The 20,273-nt window shown below is 40.8% G+C and overlaps 1 protein-coding gene across 1 annotated transcript in view; it reads left to right on the top strand.

The window, feature by feature from the left end:
- Window positions 1-1,663: 1,663 nt before the first annotated feature.
- LOC121851509 (2-hydroxyacylsphingosine 1-beta-galactosyltransferase-like) overlaps window positions 1,664-20,273 on the top strand; it is a 33,288-nt gene continuing 14,678 nt past the window's right edge. Inside the window, exons 1-2 of the mRNA XM_042345376.1 lie at window positions 1,664-1,909; window positions 13,385-14,208. Of these exons, the coding sequence (XP_042201310.1) occupies window positions 1,900-1,909; window positions 13,385-14,208 (834 nt within the window). The 5' untranslated portion in view covers window positions 1,664-1,899. The remainder of the gene's footprint in view (window positions 1,910-13,384; window positions 14,209-20,273) is intronic.

Genomic DNA, 20,273 nt, shown 5'->3' with positions numbered 1-20,273 from the left:
GGAGGCATTACTATTGGTTTGTCCCTCGTATTTTGTGATATCTATGATTATTTTGTTGGCCAAGGTTGGCCACCACTGGTCTAGGCTGACACTCAATTGCTGGTCTGGGAATGCGCTTCAGTGCTGGGGTTGCCCAATCCTTCAGATGAGAAGTTAAATCGAGGTTCTGTCTGCCTATTCACGTGTACACTAAAGATCCCATGACGCGACTTGAAAAGAGAAGGGAGTTTCTCTTGATCTCCTCGCCAACGATTCCCCAAATGAGAGAGAGGATGGTAGAGTGGGTGTTCTGGAAGGATGACATGAGAATCTGATCTGGTTAGAGATCAGAATGGCTGCCTTCATCCATACTGATCTTGTGAAATAAAATAGGTCACTCACTTTATTTAGGGTCTTTGTGGAATATTGCTATGTGCAAATTGTCTGCCCACATTCACCTACAGAATACAGTCACTACACTTTACAATAAATCCAGTGAAGCCTTTGAGACATCCTCCCTATGTGAAAGGCGCTATATTAATTGTAAGGATTATTATTATTTAATTACAACAGTCCTTTGTTTTGTTTCCTATAAATTAACTGGATTATCAATTAATTTGTGATTTCATACATAACTGAATTACTAACTCATTTTGTGAGATGTTGTGAGATGTCTTCGGTAAAATGAGGCACAATCATATTTTATTTTACCTTATAATCCTTTTGTCCTCAGCATGGATATACCAAGAATGTGGCACTGACAGTACGTCTGCCATCACTTGTGAGTAGCAAAACAAAACCTTGATCCAAAGCAGTATATATGCTACCTGGTAGTGATTACGAAAGTGAAATCCTATCCTGGTGATCATGTAATTTAGTAATGTATTTTGTAGTAATGGTAACCACAAAGCACTGATAAATTTCACAATACTTATCCAGCTAATTGGCTTCACCGAGTTGAAGATATTCCTTTTTCCACAATTTACATAGCACCTTTCACCTTTAAAGGAATGTCTAAAAGTGGCAGTGGTTTTGGAATAGAGTTCCAGTGGACAGGAGATCAAATTTATAGGCTTGGCCACTAATGGTTTAGCAGAAGGGAATGGTCAGAAGGATGGAAGTTATGGACTGGAATATAGGGCAAGCGATTACAATGATAAAATGGGGGAAGACTGTGAAGGGCTTTAAGAATCAGGACAAGGAAAGGCTAATTGGATTCAACTGGATGTGAAGTTGTTTCTAAACCACTTGTAGTTCATACTTGTTGGTTAACATCTGAATTCTGAGATACCTGATTGCCTCAGGAATCTTGTTCAAATGGCTATTCGTGTATGAGCTGAGAAGCAAACATCAGTTAGTTATTTGACCAAGGGAGGGCAGACATCCAACTCTATCTTTAGCCAATGGGTGCTTTCAAGCCAGGTTTGCTGGATTGCAATCAGGATTTGGAGTCCGAGCTTTGATTCTTCCACTCTATCCCCTTTATTAGTTAAAGGTGCTTTTGTCATCTTAATTGAGATGAAATAATTCATCATTGATCAGATGGAAATTTCCAGTTGTAGGTAGTCCATTGTATACTGAGTCATTGAGCAGAAGTCTTTACTCTCCTGAAAACGTGCTGAGATTGGTAACTTATTTATGAAATGCTTCTGATGTGATATTGAACCATACAGATCAGGAAGAACACAAAAATCGATCCCATCTGTTATTCCTGACGAGCACTAATTTGGCTGGTTTCAGCCAGGATTGTGGTTACTGTCCTGTGAAGATCCTCCCACCATTACTGAAAGCAGATGTCTGCAGATAGTTGATGAGAAAACTCTGAGGCTTGGGACGACAGCTGCTGCAAGGCACTACTTGGAGTCAAGGTTTGGGAATGCACCATCATATATCCAGGGCTTAGTATCCACCTTGATTAGTATGCAGAGAGGTAAGCAATCCACGACTGTTTGTGGGAGACTACTGCGCGCAATTGGCTGCTGTGTTTCACCCACAAAATGCATGGTCAATCCACTTTACAGTATGTCCTGTGAAGCTCTTTGAGACGTCTCAAAGACGTGATGAAGTGCTATATCAAATGCAAGTATTATTCGTATATATTATAAGCAGGTACCGCTCAAACTCTGTATTTCCAACTATTAGAACCATCACTTAATTGGTAGGCATGTGTGTCCACGCTGTGGGCAGGAGGATGGTGACAATGTGGAGTCCTGTAGCTCAGTGGTTAGAGCACTCGCTTTGCAAGCGAGAGACCTGAGTTCAATTCCAGTCAGGGCGAAACCTTGGGCAAGTTTCCTTACTCCACACAGAGCCTAATAATAATCCCTCCAAAACCAAAAACAATAATAAATTGGCCATTTTCAATCCATGACTGTTTGTGGGACATTGCTGTGCGCAATTGGCTGCCGCGTTCGCCCACAAATATACAGTCAATTCACTTTACAGTGTGTTCTGTGAAGCGCTTTGGGACGTCCTCCTGACGTGAAAAGCGCTATATCAAATGCAAGGATTATTATAGGATTATTATTATTTAATGCTCTCACACATTTCATGCTGAACCTTGCTGATCACTAGGGAGCCCCTGGACCTATTGTCGAACTAGTGAGGGTTCAAACCACTTGTTGGATGTCGAATGACCAACTAATGATCATTCTCCTTAGGGGTGAACTGAGATTCCTTGGGGCTGAGCTGACTCCGGGTAATGTGCTTGGCAACGGAATGCTGGAATGGAGTTAACTCTTTGTTAATCTTGAATTTATAATGAAATCACTTATCGCCCCAACTTCAGCATCCATTTTTTTTAAAAATGGAACAGCGAAAACAAAGACCAGTTTGTCTGCTCTGTAATGTGCAGAGCAGTACATAGACTAAAATTCAAAGTTGAAATTGCATTTGCTATTACCAGCGCGGTTCAATGCATGCATCTATAAAATGAGCGAAAATGCTAAAAAGCAACATTGTTTTGTTGAGTAGGCTTTCCAATGGTACCATTGTTTGCTTCTAGTATGCATGATTCAGGAGAAATTTTGAAGAATCTGATTCAAAATAAAAATGTTTTGCATTTTTATCATATTTGATTAATTGTTTTAATTTTTTTATATAATGGATTTGCTTTCTTGGTCCTGTATTGCATTGGGGTGGGTTATATGAACATTCATTTTTATAGTCTTAAAAATACTGTGCTCGTTAGCAAGATGTCTATAATATTGGTTTGAATATTGTCTTAGGTTGTACATAAAGGGAATAGAGTGCAAAAGAAGAAAGGAATAGGAGGGATAAGAGTTCAGGTGGAGGATACACTGATACGCAGTGGTTGGGCCGGATGGTGTATTTCCGTTCCGTTTCACTCTATAATATTATATAATGGAGTCCTGTATCTCAGTGGTTAGAGCACTCGCCTCGCAAGTAAGAGACCTGTGTTCCATTCCCAGCAGAGCGAAATGTTGGGCACGTTTCCTTACTGCACATCCTCTATTTACCCAGCAGTAAGTAGGAACCCGGATGTTAGTTGATTGCTGGATCGCTTTTCCGGGGGTAATAGTTCTTTCAAAAATATTGGTCACTCAATCCACGACTGTTTGTGGTACACTGCTGTGCGCAATTGGCTACTGCGTTTCGTCCACAAAATACACAGTCAATCCACTTTACAGTATTATCCTGTGAAGCGCTTTGAGATGTGTCAAAGACGCGATAAGGCACTTTATCAAATGCAAGAATTAATGTGATATACTTGCGTTTATTTTGGCTTTTGGTTTTTGGATTACTTAACGATATTAAATACAGTGCCGATGGGATCCAAGGGTGAAACTTTTCTTTAATATACACGCCTGATAATAATCCCTCAAGAAAAAAAACAGTAATAAATTGGTCACTTCAATCCACGACTGTTTGTGGGACACTGCTGTGCACAATTGGCTGCTGCATTTCACCCACAAATATACAGTCAATTCACTTTACAGTCTATTCTGTGAAACGCTTTGAGATTTCTAGAAGACGTGAAAAGCGCTATATCAAATGCAAGGATTATTATTATTATTATCCTGTAATTGTATCTGATTAAACCATTAATACATAGAGTTACTAATATACAATCCCAATAAGACAAAAACAAATTAAAGATGGAATAGCACTTTGTTTTGTAATCAAAGAAAGGTTTCAGGGTGATTCGATTCAGCAGATAACAGCTGTTTCACCAGAAGTCTGAGCTCATTTTACAACCAATCGGTGTTAAAGTGAGACATACTGAGTTACTATTGTGTTTGTCAGTGCAGTTGGTATGGAAAGAAATCATAGTTACTGTATATAATGAATTTGCTTTCTTGCTGACTTCTGATGATTTCCTAATTGACAGATATTTTATGTTACATTTATATTAAATTGATGGACAGATATGTTGCTTTGTTTAATGCCTATAAACCTTTTGAAGGAATAAGGTGATATTGTAATTTTTTAAAGTGAGGAATGTGGTAACTGTGATACTTTTCCATTTTTGGCATTGTATCAGTAATGAATTGGGTGATGCAAATTACTGATCCAAGTAAAGCTTCCTCTCTTCCACATAAACAATACACCTTCATCTCACTTCAGAAGATCACTTTTATTGCAGCATGATGTGCTCGCCCTGCACTGCAGTGGAGTATCACAGCCTTGACTTTGAGTTCAAAGATGTCAGCTGGTAGCACTTTCACCTTTGAGTGAGAGGTTGTGGGTTCAGCCCCATGATGAGACTTTGAACTCACATAGTCGAGGCTGACACGCATTGTGGTGCTGAGGGAGTGCTACAGAGGCCCTACATTTAATTTATTACTAAAAATCGAAAGGTTTGATTTTACACACAGAGTGTTATTAGCACATGGAATGCCCTACTAATAATGGTAATGCTAACGGAGTTCATAATCATTTTAAAAAAGAAATAAGGCAAATTTCTGATAATGCAAAATATGAAAGGGTATGGGGAGTGGGACCAAACAGATAGATCTTTCAGACAGTCAACATAGACACGAAGGGCCAAATGGAATCCTTATTTGTTTTTAAAATTGAATGGGAATTTCCTTAACTCATTCACTAGTAATCATAATATATATTTATTGCTTCTATTTATTTACCCCAAAATGCTCATTTTAAAATGTTTTATATGTAATTATAGGCCCGGTGAATTACATAGATAGCGATTTAGATGAATTCTGCAAGAAACTAGTACAGCTTTAGTTACTTAAATATCGTGCTAAAAGAATAATTTGATTCTGCTAGAAAACAATCCAAAATTAAAGAAATCATAGTTCTATAAGAAATTACTATTAATTGTTAGGTACCGTACTGACCCACTTTCAAGCACTTTTTTCTATGTTAATAAATATTTACGTTTAGAGGGATACTCTGCAGTGTCCAGTATGCAATGAATGTAGTACCTAATCAGCAGACAATGGGTACTAGAAAAAGCCTCTCATTTGTCTTGGACGAGATGATTTGCTTCAATCAGGGTTCTGGATAAAGAGAGGTTTGGATGAAGAAGGCCATTTGATCTCATCTTTCCAGAATAATTATATTAATCCTTGCATTTCATATGTCACCTTAGCACATTGTCAATGACGCAAAGGCTTCACAGGATTTATTGTAGAGTGTAGTGATTGTGTATTTTGTAGGTGAACACTCACCCATGCACAGCAACCTGACCTCAACCATCCTTCTGGTAACCTGTTCGAGTCATTAATTGCCCTCTGTGTAAAGAAATATTGTACTTCCTTGTGTCTATCCTAAAATTGCCCTTTCCAACCCTAAATCTGTGGCCTTTTGTTCTCCTGTTGCACTCCGAGATGCTGCCCCGCGTGAAAGGCGCTATATAAATGCAAGTTGTTGTTCCATATGAAAATATGACGTTTCTCAATCCCATTTAAAATCTTATATATAATCAAATTTGATTGAAAATATGGGTCTCTTTGACTGGTGTAAATTTAACTTTTTTTTGCTTCTTTTTTGTGTGAAATAACAGTTTGCATTCCTATGGTGTCCTTCACTTAGGATTATTTCAAAGTTTCAAAGTGCTTCATGGTCGGATGGGGTCGGAAGTCGAGACATGGAAGGGGGAGGTGACAAGAACAACAACAAATTACATTTGATAGCCTTTTAACCGAGAGGACGTCTCAAAGTGTGGTAGAGAGAGTAGGTTATAAGATGGGACTTGAAGAAAGATTGAGTGTCTGAATGGTAAACAGAGGGATTTTCAGATGTTAGGGACATAGAATTTGAAAGCTCAGATGCCGATTGTGGGGTGGAGAAGACGAGAGGATACACAATAAACCTGAGATAACCAAGCAACAACAACAACAACTTGGATTTATGTAGCGCCCTCTACGCTGGACGGCGTCTCAGAGCGCTTTACAGTAACGGATCCCGGGGCTGAGCCAGGGGGAGGGGGAGGAAGGTAACCAAAGGCACGGTCGTAGAGAAAGGTCTTCAGCAGAGACCTGAAAATAGGAAGAGAGGGAGCGAGGCACAGGGAGTGAGGAAGAGAGTTTCAGAGCCTCGGGGAGTAGTAGCTGAAGGCACGGCCACCGAGGGTGGAGCGGAGGACTCGCAGGACAAGGAGGAGGCCAGACCCGGAGGAATGAAGGCAACGGGTACTGTTTTGAGGAGAGAGGAGGTCAGAAAGGTAGGGGGTTGCAGAAGAGTAGAGGGATTTGAATACAAGGGTGAGGATCTTGAAGTCGATCCTCTCTGGGACAGGCAGCCAGTGCAGTCTGGCAAGGATGAAAAGAAGTCCATGACCTCCTCACAGTTGGCATTTGATATGCAGATTGAGGAGGCCTGAGGAGGGGCACGGAGGAGGTAGTGGGTGGTGGGGAAAAGGATTTTAGGGTTGTGTTTAGCCTCCAAGATGATGTTGGAGTAGAAGGCCGTTTTTGCGCGTGTCAAGGAACGGCGGTAGCTGTGGAGATGCTCGAGCCACAGTTGGTGGTGGACTGTCCGGCCAGTTTTCCGCCATCTGCGCTCGAGCAGCCGGTTTGGGGTTTTTAGGCGGCAGAGGTGTTGTACCAGGGGGATCGGGTGGGTTTGGAGATGGTCCTGGATTTCAGGAGGATGAGGGAGTTGAAGGTGGAGGAGAGGCGATCATGGAGCAGCTGGATGACTGCTTCAGGATCTCCTCGAGTGTAAGGCCAGAGGGATAGGATGTTTGATGATGTGAGGGCCTTTGTGATGGTCTCGGTGGGGTAGCCTTTTCCAAGGGCGGTAGAGGATGGTTGAGGGCTTGGTGGAGGAGAGAGGGATGTGGGAGGAGAAGAAGATGAGGAAGTGGTCTGAGATGTCCTTGTCCACTGTGCTGAGGTCGGAAATGTCAAGGCCGTGGGTGATAACGAGGTCAAGGGCATGACCACGGTTGTGGATGGGTGAGTTTATATGAAGGGTGAGGTTTAGGGAGGAGAGGAGGGCAGTGAAGTCAGCAGAAGTGGTGCAGGGGGAGTTTAGGTGGAGGTTGAAATCGCCCATTATGAGCAGGCGCTCGGAGCAGAGGGACAGGGAAGAGAGGAGAGTAGAGATGTCTGTGTGGAAGGAGCCGGGGGGCTTAGACAAGGAGGATTTTCAATGGGAGAGAGGGGTGGAAGAGGGTGAGGTGCTCGAAGGAGGGGACGCAGCCAGAGGAGTAGGGGGTAAGACCAAGGGAGGCTTTGGAAATGAAGGCCACCCCACCGCCACATGGTTTGGACTGGGGGTGTGGTGGAAGGTGCAGCCTGGAGGGGAGGCTTCCACTAGGGGGACGGGGTCATTGGGGGAGAGCCAGGTTTCGGTCAGCCCAAGAATGTCAAGGTGCTCGTCCAGGATGAGGTTATGGATGGTGAGGGCTTTATTTGAGAGGGAATGGACGTTTTGGAGGGAAATGCGGGTGGGTTTGCAGGAGGGAGGAGAGGGAGGAGAGAGTGATGCGGAGAGGATTTTGGGGTGGACAGGAGGATGGTTGTGGAGAGTGGTGCGAGTGGAGAGTTGGGGAGGGTACGTATGAGGGAGCGGGAAGTTGGGTTTGCCTTAAGGAGGCGGTTTGAGCGGAGGGAGTGAATGATTGGACACTTGGGGTTACTGCTCTGGGACAGCCAGTGCCGGGAGCCACGATGGGCCCGGCGGAGGATGCCCAGGCTGGAGCAGAGGGAAGTAGTGATGGGGTTGAGGAGAGAGAGAAGGCGGGGAGGGCGGTGGGAGAGAAGGACAGAGGGGGAGTAGCGGACAGAGGGGGGTGGGAGGAGAGACATTTGGAGCGGAAGGGGAGGCTCAGGTCGGGGCGGCAGCCAAAACGCGCACACAGAGACCGGGAGCGAGCGGTCAGCGGGACGGCATCAGCCCTCAGGCTCAGCCTCCCAGGTCAGGGCTGGGATGGCAGAGGGGTGCGAGTCGAAGAGTGGTCTCTGTTTTTAGTATTTACCCAATGGGGGACAGAGTCAAACTTTAATCATATGATGTTTGTGGGTATGGCTTTCAACCTGGAACCAATTCATAATTGGTATTGACACCAGCCATATTTTTGTGAATTCTGTGCTGTCGCCAGCCTTCTATCAAATTCTTGTTTGCCATTCCCAGCGGATGATCCCATGATTCTTGTCAAAGGTTTGAGGGTTGCTTAGGTGACTGTAAATATTCTCCTAAGAGAGACTATCTTACTGTATTGTTTTTCCGAGTGCTCCACCATGAGTGAAAATTACTGTCATTGAGCTGCTGGGCGAAGTATCTTATAATCTTTAAATTGTAAACTTGTAAGGCCTGTGTCAAGGGGCAACAGCAATGACCGTCTATGTGGAAGACTGCATGAGCAATTTGTAACTGCACAAAGTACCCTTCTGGGACGCAATCTCCCGGGATGAATAGTTTGCTCGATTAATTGGGCAAAAGGAAAATTTAAGTTAGAGAGAACCGAGTTTATTTTTGCCAAATTGTAAACTATATTTACTGACTTCATTAAAGTTGCTGTGTTGTGGGTGAATTTGAAATATGGAAATTGTATGTGCAAACAAAGAGTGTATAGTTAATGTGCTCAAGCTTGCTGCCCACATTGTCATATTGTTGCAGTCTGCAATATACTATTAATGGCTTTTTGCTTAAGTAGTAAGATACCAATTTCCTCTGCATTTTTACAATACACATTTTTTCACTTTGTATTACAGTACTTAAATCAAATTAACAGTGCACATTGACCAAGGTCATCAGTTTGAGTTGGATGAAGTGGAAACATGGGGTATTGAAATAGCAGTCAATAGTTCCCTATCCAGTACCATTTTTTTCTCTTGCTAACGTTTGCTGCAACAATACAAATTGAAAGTTTTTTTTGTGTGGCATATTTAATGTAAACTAATTTACACAACCAGTTATTCATGACACTTTAAATTAGGAGAATTCTCCTAAACACATGGGATCTTTAGCACCCACCCGAAAAAGCACAGGTCCCACCTCAGTTTAATATATCATCTGAAAGAAAGATGACATCTTTAACAATGCAGCAATGCACTGGAGTGTCAGACTAATGCTTGGACAACAACAACAAAATTACATTTATAGAGCGCCTTTCATGTCGGGAGGACGTCCCAAGGCATTGGATTGTGAACCCACAGTCATCTGTGTCATGTGCAAGAGTTCTACCAAACTGAGCCAAACTAACACTAATGCTACTCTCTGGAACGAACACGTGTCATCGATTTTGCTTATAAAGCATAATTTCTGAAGGTAATAATTGTAGTCTTCCCATTGCTTTGTATTTTGAACTTTTCTGGTTATTGTCCTCTATAGAAATTGGCCATTGCTGTAAAACTTATATTTTGTTTAATGATTGCAGGTTTATTACGCAGACGTGTTTTTAGAAGCCACTCAACACAGTCCGCCACCCTAGGCAAAACTTGTTCCCTTAGAAGTTCTGCAGCTTTAGCTTTAATTTGAAAGTGATAATTTTACCTTAAAACGCCTGGAGGCCACCACTGACGCTAGCTGCAGCTCTGCCCATCTCTCCGGTTGAGCATTTTATTAAAAAAACACTATCGCAGAAATCTGCCGCTCTAGGCAGCTAACACGTTTGCCTATAGCTAGATCGGCCCCCGGGCATTTTACCAAGAATTCCTAGTTTCTTTGTTTCCCACCTACTCTTATTTATTTTCTACCTAGGTCGCATTTTTTAAATAATTGCAAACACCCACTTTAAATATTTTTTTTAAAAAATGGATGTTTATAGTAAAATGCTTTGTTTAACATCTCACTGGAGAAATAAACCTGATTTCCATGAGTGCAAAATTACATCTGTTGAGCTGTGCAGTGTCCATTTTAGATTGCATTACTGTATTCATTTCAGGGTACAGAAAGTAATTTCTGTGTGGGAGTTAATGCTCCATATGCATGCTTTTACTCATGCAAAGATTCTGAAGGCTTCCCCCCCACCCACCCTCCCCCCTGCAAAAAATGTAATGTTACTAATCTGATGAGTTTAAAAAGAACTGGGTCTTGTCCTTTGCAATGTCAAACTGAAGAACTGTACAATGTGATCCAATATTTATGTAGAATAAATATGCATTCACTGCATCCTATTTATCCTAGGGACCAACTCAACTTGCAATATATTGCGACAGGTATGGGTTGTGAGTGTAAAACTGTTTATTGTCAGGTCTGGTTGTTGAAAAACATCTTAATTGTATTTGAATAGTTTAGATCTTTTAGCAGCAATGTGGTCACAAAGGTCACCTTGCTTAGCGCTGTTTATGTAAGGAATGGAAATATTTCTCAATCTTTTATTCGTGATTATCCCTTGGGTGGAACAATGCAAGCAGGTGATAGAAATAGAGGATTGACTGAAGTATTGAAAACATGTTTATGTTGTGAATCAATGTCATACTGGCAAATGCATTCACAAATATTCAGGTTATACTTCTCAAATGATATGGGGTTGTATGTTTCTACTGAGTAATACTAAAATGGATGCGATGGCAATTATTACTATGCTCATGTACATTACTTTTGTTTATCATGAAACGTGCTACAATTTCTAGAATATTCTGTGTTACTTTTTTTNAACCTCAAATGACTCGAATAATTTTGACTGGTAAACAAATGCCTTCTCGGTGAATTTTAGTGTTTGGTTAAGTTTGTTACCTCACATTGATGGAAGCTTCCGTTCAGTACAACAAAATGTACAGTCAATTCACTTTACAGTATATTCTGTGAAGCGCTTTGAGACATCATGAAGCCGTGATAAAGCGCGATATCAAATGCAAGGATTATTATTTTAAGTTGTCTTTGAGTGAACCCACAACCTTCTGGCTTAGAGGCAAGGGTTTACTGGCCTGTTAATGGTTGACCAGACAATCTGGTTGATCTTAGAAGTGTAAGTATGTCTATTTAATAAATTGCATTTAGGATCTGGAGAAGAATAAAGATCTAAACAAAGTTGTTTTTCTTAATGGTTGGATATCACTTTAAAAATGCCATTTGATCATTGTGAGACTAGAATAACTAGTTTTAACTTTAAGTATTACTATATGTGGACCGGCTGCTTCGATTTGGGACCAGAAGACTTTGAGTTTGAATCTTGGTCGGATCTTCACCCCTTTGTGTCTTCTGAGAGACAGGAGAAGTAAATGGGATCTTCTGGGAGTAAAGTAGAGCAGTAAAATGGATTTTCCTGAAGCTTGACTGTCTGTCTGTAAGGAGATTTATCTAGGAAAGCCTGTCAGGCCTGTGTTAATTTAACAGGCTGTTGGTTTATGACCAGACAGTCTTGTTGCTCAGTGAGACTTAGACACATAAGCAAGTCCACAATTATATGAGATAAAACTTTAATGGATAGGCTGATCCTAGACAGTTGCCATGCTACATGATTACCATTTTTCATTTATTACCAGCAGTCGAAAGGGTGGATGAATAGTTTCAGTGTTTTTTTAAAATGAAGAAATATTGGGATTTTATGACCTCTGATATTACTTTCTTGAATTAGTCTCGTCTAACTTTACCATGCCTACATAATTATATATTGATGTAGTTTTCCACTTTTTTAATCCTATTTCCCATCCTTTGGGATGTGAAGCAATCCAATCGACTTGTAAAACAGATTCTTGTTTTTTTTCTGCTCTTTTCTGTACCTTTCTGAGAGCAAAATGCAGTAAGATTACCAATGGGTCAGTTTTATCTGGTCAGTCAGCACACTTGGGGAATTTGTTTCCCTCATTCCACCTCACTGAGCCAGTGCGAAACCTCTGTTTCTTGTTCGACTCTCAACCGTCCTTTAAACCCCACATCCGTGTCCTGCCCCATTCAACTCCCCACACCTCCGCAACATTGCCCTCCTCTGTTACTATCTCCTCCTTTGGGCGGCTGAGACCCATATCCATGCCTTCTTTGGATCCAGGCTAGACTCTGCCAAACCTCAATTCCAGTGATATCTCCGATCCAAGCCAAGCTTTCAAAAGTCTGCAGGAGATACGGGGGATTCTCTGGAGAAAATACTGTTTACATTAGGAACATTAGGTTACTTCTCGTAACGACGCCTACTGGATCACTTTTTAGACGTTGAAGTGATTTAATGCACTGCCCAGTTTTCACTCAGCCTTTTGTTTAATGTTTTTTAGTAGCAATTTTTCTGGTTTTGCCTCAGTTTAGTATTCTAGTGTCAGTAGATTAACATCAACCAGCCTTAACCTGGTGTTATGAGTTTTGACTAACATTTTAGGTAGTCTCGCATGATTTCTGCCCAACAGCAGTAACGAGCATCATCATATTTTTAAACCAAACACCATGGAATCGTGTGGCTATAAAGTTGATAAAAGCCCTAAAATAGAACTTTTGCCCAAACTTATGTTTATGAATCATTTTTGTTGAGATTGTAGTAATTTCCTTTTTGGTGGAAACACTTGCACAATTATGATTATTGCAACTGCTGGGTTAAATAAATTGTTGGCAGCTTTTAATTTTTGGTATAATCATCTTATCGATAAAGGGGAACAAATGTGATGCTAGTGGATTCAAATCTGAGAAATACTGTTGGCTTGTGGTGTATGTAACTACCAAACTTAGATGCAATAGGTTGACTCTTTTTAATTAACTTTTAGTATTAGTCACAAAGTCATTATTGCAAATTAGCTGCTGACAGAAGCAGTGCAAGTTATCATAATTTGAACGTACAGTTGTTGAATATCCTGTACCATGATACTGTTTTTTTTTAAACTGTCCTACATTTTCCATTTCATCTGTTTTTCAGGCATTAACGAAATGCCCATTGAATTTGAAAGAATTCAGTAATATGATGCCTCAGCTATTTTTGTGGTTATAATGAAAATGCTCCCCACATTTTTTAAGTGTAAGTTTAGATATTCTATAAAAGCATTAGGTGTAACGATCGCTAACATTATTTCATTGATCACTAATTTTTTTTGTGTCTGTTTATTTTCAGCCATGAAATTATACTTCCAAATCCTCACACTACTTTGGTGCTCTGTGGAAATATCAAAGGCAGCCAAAATTGTAGTTGTGCCCCCGATTATGTTTGAAAGCCATCTCTACATTTTCAAGACCTTGGCTAAGGCCTTGCATGAGCAGGGGCACGAGACTGTGTTTGCAGTATCAGAAGGCAGAGAAATACCTTCTTCAGATTACTTTAGGCTGCTGAGGTATCCTGGCTTCTTCAATAGCACAACGGCGGATGAATTTCTGCAGTCCAAGATGAGGAATATTTTCTCAGGAAGACTAACGGCACTGGAGCTTTTTGACATTTTAGAGCATTACTCCAAGAATTGCGACCTCATGGTTGGTAGCCAGGGGTTCATCACTCAACTCAAGGAGGAAAAATTTGATCTGGTCTTGGTGGATCCCAATGAGATGTGTGGTTTTGTGATAGGTCATCTTTTAGAAGTGAAATATGCCGTGTTTTCTACTGGTCTCTGGTACCCAGCAGAGGTTGGAGCTCCAACTCCTCTCGCCTACGTGCCGGAGTTTAACTCTCTCCTTACGGACAAAATGAATTTGTTTCAGCGAATTACAAATACTGCAGTGTACCTACTATCGCGCTTTGGTGTGAATTTTCTTTTCTTGCCAAAGTATGAGCGAATAATGCAGAAATACAACATTGAACCGGAACGCTCCATGTATGAATTGATACAGGGTGCTAGCCTGTGGATGCTGTGCACGGATGTAGCCCTCGAGTTTCCTCGACCTACCTTGCCCAACGTTGTGTATGTGGGAGGAATATTGACAAAGCCTGCCAGCCCTCTGCCAGAAGTAAGGTTTGCCTATATCTTTTACAACTACTAACTGGGCTCAAAACTGAGCATAATTTATTTTAATCTCAAAGGCTTTGTTGAGGTGGGACAGAGACAATAACAGCTCCATTTTTTTAATTCAAATAGTGAACCACAGAGATTTGAGGTAAAATTGCATCTGTACGTAAAATTTAAATAGTATTTTCATTGAATACAATGCTGGTAATTAATAATTAATTAATTAATATCAAATGCAAGGATTAATCAATCAATCAATTAATTAATGCTGGTATTTGGAATTTTTAAGAATAAATTGGTTTCCTTCCTAATTTGAATATGTCCTTTTGTTATGTCTTGAAGGATGAATGTTCCTTATTCTGTTAATATGTCTAGAAAAGAGAGAAATGAAGAACAAATGTACAGAACACTGCGTTCCAGTTACAAAAATTCTTGCAATTATGTTCTTTTTAGTGGCTTTAAAAGAAATGGAAAATAACAAAATATTAGTACAATATGCTTATTGCTTTATCTCTGTTATGATGATACTTAATTCAAATGCTACTCTAGATGCTATTCCATGTACACCAGTTGCTGAATCCTGTGCTGACTTGGGCAGGACTCAACCAATCCTGTGATTAAAAAGTCAACTTGCAAGCTGAACCTTTAAAGACAGTTTTAAATCTAGGTGATGGCCTGGTTATATTACAGGCAATGATTCAAATTTGGTTATGCAACAGTGGGAATTAATATTTAAAAGACAACTTTTCTGGTTTTTGAGAGCTGATTTCTGCTGATGAGCGTGACTCTTATACAGAGAGAGGCTTGTCAATTGGAATTAAGATATAAAAGTTGGCTTTTCTGGTGGGACCCTTGCAGTTGTGCGTTAATGTTTCTAAGGCTTACTGAAATGGGCACAGTGTTTGATGTAGTTTATTCTGTGGTTATTTTGTGCCAATAACTCTGAATTGACTAAATCATGAGGACAGATAATAGTAATGTTCAGTGGAAAGATGTTGCCTCAGCTGGTATCAGTAAAGCAATGATAATTTCCTGGTGCCTTGGTTTATTTTGCTCCGTAGCTCTGTAATCTTCAGTTAATAATAATAATAATAATCCTTGTATTTGATATAGCGCTTTTCACGTCGGGAGGACGTCCCAAAGCGCTTCACAGAATATACTGTAAAGTGAATTGACTGTATATTTGTGGGCGAACGCGGCAGCCAATTGCGCACAGCAATGTCCCACAAACAGTCATGGATTGAAAAATGACCAATTTTTATTATTGTTTTTGTTTTTTTGTTTTTGGAGGGATTATTATTAGGCTCTGTGTGGAGTAAGGAAACTTGCCCAAGGTTTCACCCTCTGCCTGGAATTGAACTCAGGTCTCTCGCTAACCACTGAGCTACAGGACTCCATACAGTTGTTGTTGTATGGGAATGAGTATTCTGCTATGTCCTACATTGTCACCATGCGGGATGCTTGAGCACTGATTAAAGTTACAATTTCTACTTTCTGGGACTCGATACGAGTTTTAGGTTTAGATAAACAGGACTGTTAAGATTTTTTTGGCTATATTTCGGCATTAAGGAATGGTGAATACGAAATTTGAATATGAAAACAGCGAATAATTCATCGACCAGCAGGATTAATCTTTTTTTTAAAAAAATAGATATTCTCCACTTGGCTTTAATGCTATTAACCACAGAGTTTAAGACGTGATGAAGTTTGAAGTTCCTGAATGGGTAAATGCACTATGTTAGCCAATTAGGTCAAGACAGTGTTCCGGTGAAGGGTCACATCTAAAAAGTTAATTTATCTTTGACCTTGAGAGGCAAATTGACCTGAGCTTGTTGTGGTTGGAAGATTTTTTTTGGTATACTCCGTAACTTTCAGTTACAGATATACTGTATATGCATAACCTGAAACTGGACCAAAGATTTTTTTTTTACTGAAATTCATAATGTTTTCAGAAATTGCACCACTGACAAAATGATTTCTTGGCTTTCACATTATTTGACAAATGTTTTGTGACCGTGCACCTACTGCGCAATAATAATAATCCTTGCATTTGATATAGAGCTTTTCACGTCTTCGAGACGTCTCAAAGCACTTCACAGAATACACTGTAAAGTGAATTGACTTTATATTTTGTGGATGAAACTCGGCAGCCGATTGCGCACAGCAGTGTCCCACAAACAGTCGTGGATTGAGTGACCAAATTATTATTATTTTTTTTCTTGAGGGATTATTATCAGGCGTGTGGAGTAAGGAAACTTGCCCATTATCCCTTTTCCTATTTTCCCATATTTAAATTCGATTCTCCTCCCCCATCGTTTTACTGATTTTTAGATTGGTTTGTGAAAAAAACCCACAAAGCAAACATTAAAAAAACACAACTGTTTGTGGGACATTGCTGTGTGTAATTTGCTGCTGTATTTCATTCTCAAATAGTCAATTCACTTTAAACTGTATTCTGTGCAGCACCTTGTGACGTCTCAATGATGTGATAAGGTGCTTTATCAATGCAAGGATTATTATTATTATTATTATTATTACTAGTACACACCTCTGTTGTTCATTATTTCTAGACTTGAAGTGCAGCTGCTCACTTCAAGACAATGTTTCTTTTGATTGAATTTGGTTCCCAGTGACCTGAAGCCAGCCCCAAAGAAAGGAATCTACATTTTGTCACTACCTCTCCCTTACACGTACAGTATTCCTCCAGTAAAATACAGGAGGTTTGAATGTAGGCATACTGTACTGGCACATTGGTGTCTTAATACACTAGCCTCTGTGAAGAATTATGGTGGTCAGTTTTGCTTCGGCACGCTAGCAAAGCAATGCTTTTAATTTGGGAAATAATTTGTAATGCTGTGCAATTTCACTCTGGAAATTAGACTTGATTGTTTAATGCTTCCAAAACAAATCACGCTGCGGACACTGAAATGTTACATTCACCTGGTCAGTCATACTTTCTGATTGGAGATTGCCTGGCTGGTCATCTGCCGTGCGGAAATCATGCTGTTCATCTGTGATGAACTTGAGAGTCGCACACTTATCATACATGTGTTAGCATGCATTCAGGTACATGAGGGAGAATAGGTATGTTAAGAGTGCAGTACAACGGAAGAACACAGTCATGTTTGATGTATTTTCCATGTACAACCTCTTTCCAGCAGTAGATAATGCCTTGTAACGCAAAAGGAACTATCTGACCAGCTTGCATTTTCTGGTGTATGGCCTACTCCTACTCTAGTCTCGTGTCAAGTTGTGCATGAAAACTGACGAGCCAGAAGAGTGAAGACTATATCATTCAAAGAGTGCCATTAAGCAAATGTTTATTGGCACAGTGTGCTTGAAACACACTATGTTACTTGGCTCTCCTCGTAAACCAGATTTGACCTTCAATCACTGGACAGGAAATTCAACAACTATTTTTTTCTGTGGCCTTCGCCTCAAGCTGGCTGCTGGCTGTTTGCAAAACCGTGTAGGGTAATACCAGAAAAACTATGATCGAGAAATGTTAAGCTTAGTTTCAATTTAAATCTGGCAGTGGGGGGAAGGGGAGATCGAAGGCAACGCTGCAGAAAACAATCCATAACCCTGGCGCAGGAGTAGCACTCTCACCTCTTGTTCAAGCCCCACATCGGGACTTGGACATCAGATAGTCACTCCAATATATGTAGCGTTGGGGTTGGGGGGTGTTACATTGTTGGATGTGCCGTCCTTCGGATGAGATGCTAAATCCGCTCTGCTGGCTCCAGAGCATGTCGCTCTGTCCTCTGTCCCACCAATGGTGGACACGCTTTCAGCCACTAACCCCGAAACTCTGGACCACCAATCCTCTATCCCTCCTTGCCTTGCCCCTGCAGTCCCCATCTTCAGATCGCGCCTGAAGACCTTCCTCTTCGTCCATGCTTACGGTCACCTCCCCCCGGCTCAGCATCGTACTCCGCTGTTGTCGAGCACTCTGGGATGCTATCCCTAACTTGTTTTGTTGGTCAGGCCCACACCTAGAATATTCATACAATCCTGATCACTGAACGATAAGGGGACTGCTCAGGCCCTAAAGGCAGTGTAAATGAGACCAATAAGGATCTACAAAGTAGAGATTACAACAACAACTTGCATTTATATAGTGCCCTGCAAATACAAGGATTATTATAGACAAATTAGGGCTGTCCCTCGCACCCTCCCCCCCCCCCCACAATCGGAGGTGGCACTACACCCCGAAGCTCTGGAACACTCTCCCTCAATCCCTCCGTCTTTCCCCCTCTTTCCCCTTTTTCAATTCCCGCCTGAAAACCTTCCTTTTCGACCGTGCTTATGACCACCTCCCTCCCCCCCCCCCCCCCCCGCCCCCGGCTCGGTGTCAGGCTCTGCCACTGTCAAGTGCTCTGAGATGCTATCCTGCTTGGAGGGCGCGATATAAGTGCAAGTTGTTGTTGTTGTTGTAACAACAAGATTACATTTGTATAGCGCTTTTCACGTTGGGAGGACATCCCAGCAGAACATGTGGCCATAGGTTTTAAATTGCAAAGGACAATTTTAGGACAGACACCAGAAAGGTTTTCTTTACCCTGAGGGTAATTAATGACTGGAACAGGTTTCGGGAAGGGTGGTTGAGGCCCGGATGCTGCACGCATTTTTGAAAAAAAGCTCGATGCTGTGATGGGAAGATGGTTGAGGGATATTTTTAGCAGGATAAGCTCAAGACTATCTTCATTTAAACCTCCCCTGCAGCTCTGTGAAGAGGTCAGAGTACGATTTTATCATACTTTTAACATAAATTAATGTTGTTTCATCATCCTGGCTATTGGTAGCACTCTCGTCTCTGAGTCAGGTTGTGGGTTGTATTTGGGCAACTTTTAACATTTGACTACCCTTAAGAATTTTAATTTTGTTATAGAGCCAGTCACACTTTGGGCTCTTTAATACTGTTATTTTAATACTGCAAATACCACTTGCTGAAACTCTTATACGTACGTAAAGCTCTTCGTAGCACCTGGCAAGAGCACTTCGGAATGGGAAATATTTTTCACAATTTAATAGAAGCAAAGCCACATCACTTATGTAGTATAAAAGGGTATCAGTATCAGTGTTTCTCTTGTATTGTATTTCCTCTTGTATGTCCTGGCTGACGTAACCTAAGATAAAATTGGTCATTTACTTTCATTTTTTTTGTGGAACGTTACTATGCACAAATTCACAAATTGGCTGCAGGGTTCGTCTGCAAAATATACAGTCGCTACGCTTCACGGTAAAATCTTGTGAAGCACTTTGAGACATCTCGATGACGTGATGTCAAATGCAATGATTATTATTATTCATACATGCCAAATATTTCTTCACATTAAAAGAAGATTCACAGTGCAATCTTTCACATTTGGATGTAGCTCGGATTACGGTGGTTCCAAAAGCAAAAAATTTATTTTTTAAAAAGAAAAGTGAATGGGGGTCAAATCAGTTGTCGAAAAAAAATTGTGTTGTCCTGCATTTAAAAAGGAAATGACCTGCTTATATTTTTGTAGGCTGCAGTGACACTGGTCAATAGCTTGAATCTTGTACATTTTGCTAAACAAATAGGGTTATAGAAGACTCGGATGGATTACAGAAAAGGTTTTATGTCACTATTGTTTGCATTGTGTATTGCAGATAAGACCAGGGTTTAGTCCTACCAGTTCGTGTCAGTCTGTGGCTAACTCCATAGCTACAGCTGTGTATTCATTAACAGTTCCACTGTAGTTACAACACTGACCTTTATAATCAAGGACTTGAATGACTGCTGCACACCCTGGTAGTTCCATGATATATGCTCTGAGCTAATTTTTCCAGACAATTTCTTTCTTCTATGTACATTTTGGTTTCAACTATTCTAAATATTTGTGTGGGTAAAATAGCATTTGCTTCCAATGTAGGTGCGGAAAGTTTTTTTTTTTGTGTGTGTGATCAATTTAGGAAATCTTCAATACTTGGCGATAAAGGCGTAAAGAAAAGGCCCAAACATACTGAATTCAGTTATCCAGGAGCTGCTATGTGCAGATGTTGTAAGAGTTGGCGGTATTTGTGCATTAGGGTCACTGT

This window comes from Callorhinchus milii, unplaced genomic scaffold (assembly GCF_018977255.1).
Source record: "Callorhinchus milii isolate IMCB2004 unplaced genomic scaffold, IMCB_Cmil_1.0 Scaffold43, whole genome shotgun sequence".
NCBI classification, from domain to species: domain Eukaryota; kingdom Metazoa; phylum Chordata; class Chondrichthyes; order Chimaeriformes; family Callorhinchidae; genus Callorhinchus; species Callorhinchus milii.
The sequence above is the reverse complement of the archived record's forward strand: the minus strand, read 5'-3'. Positions and strand labels throughout refer to the sequence as shown.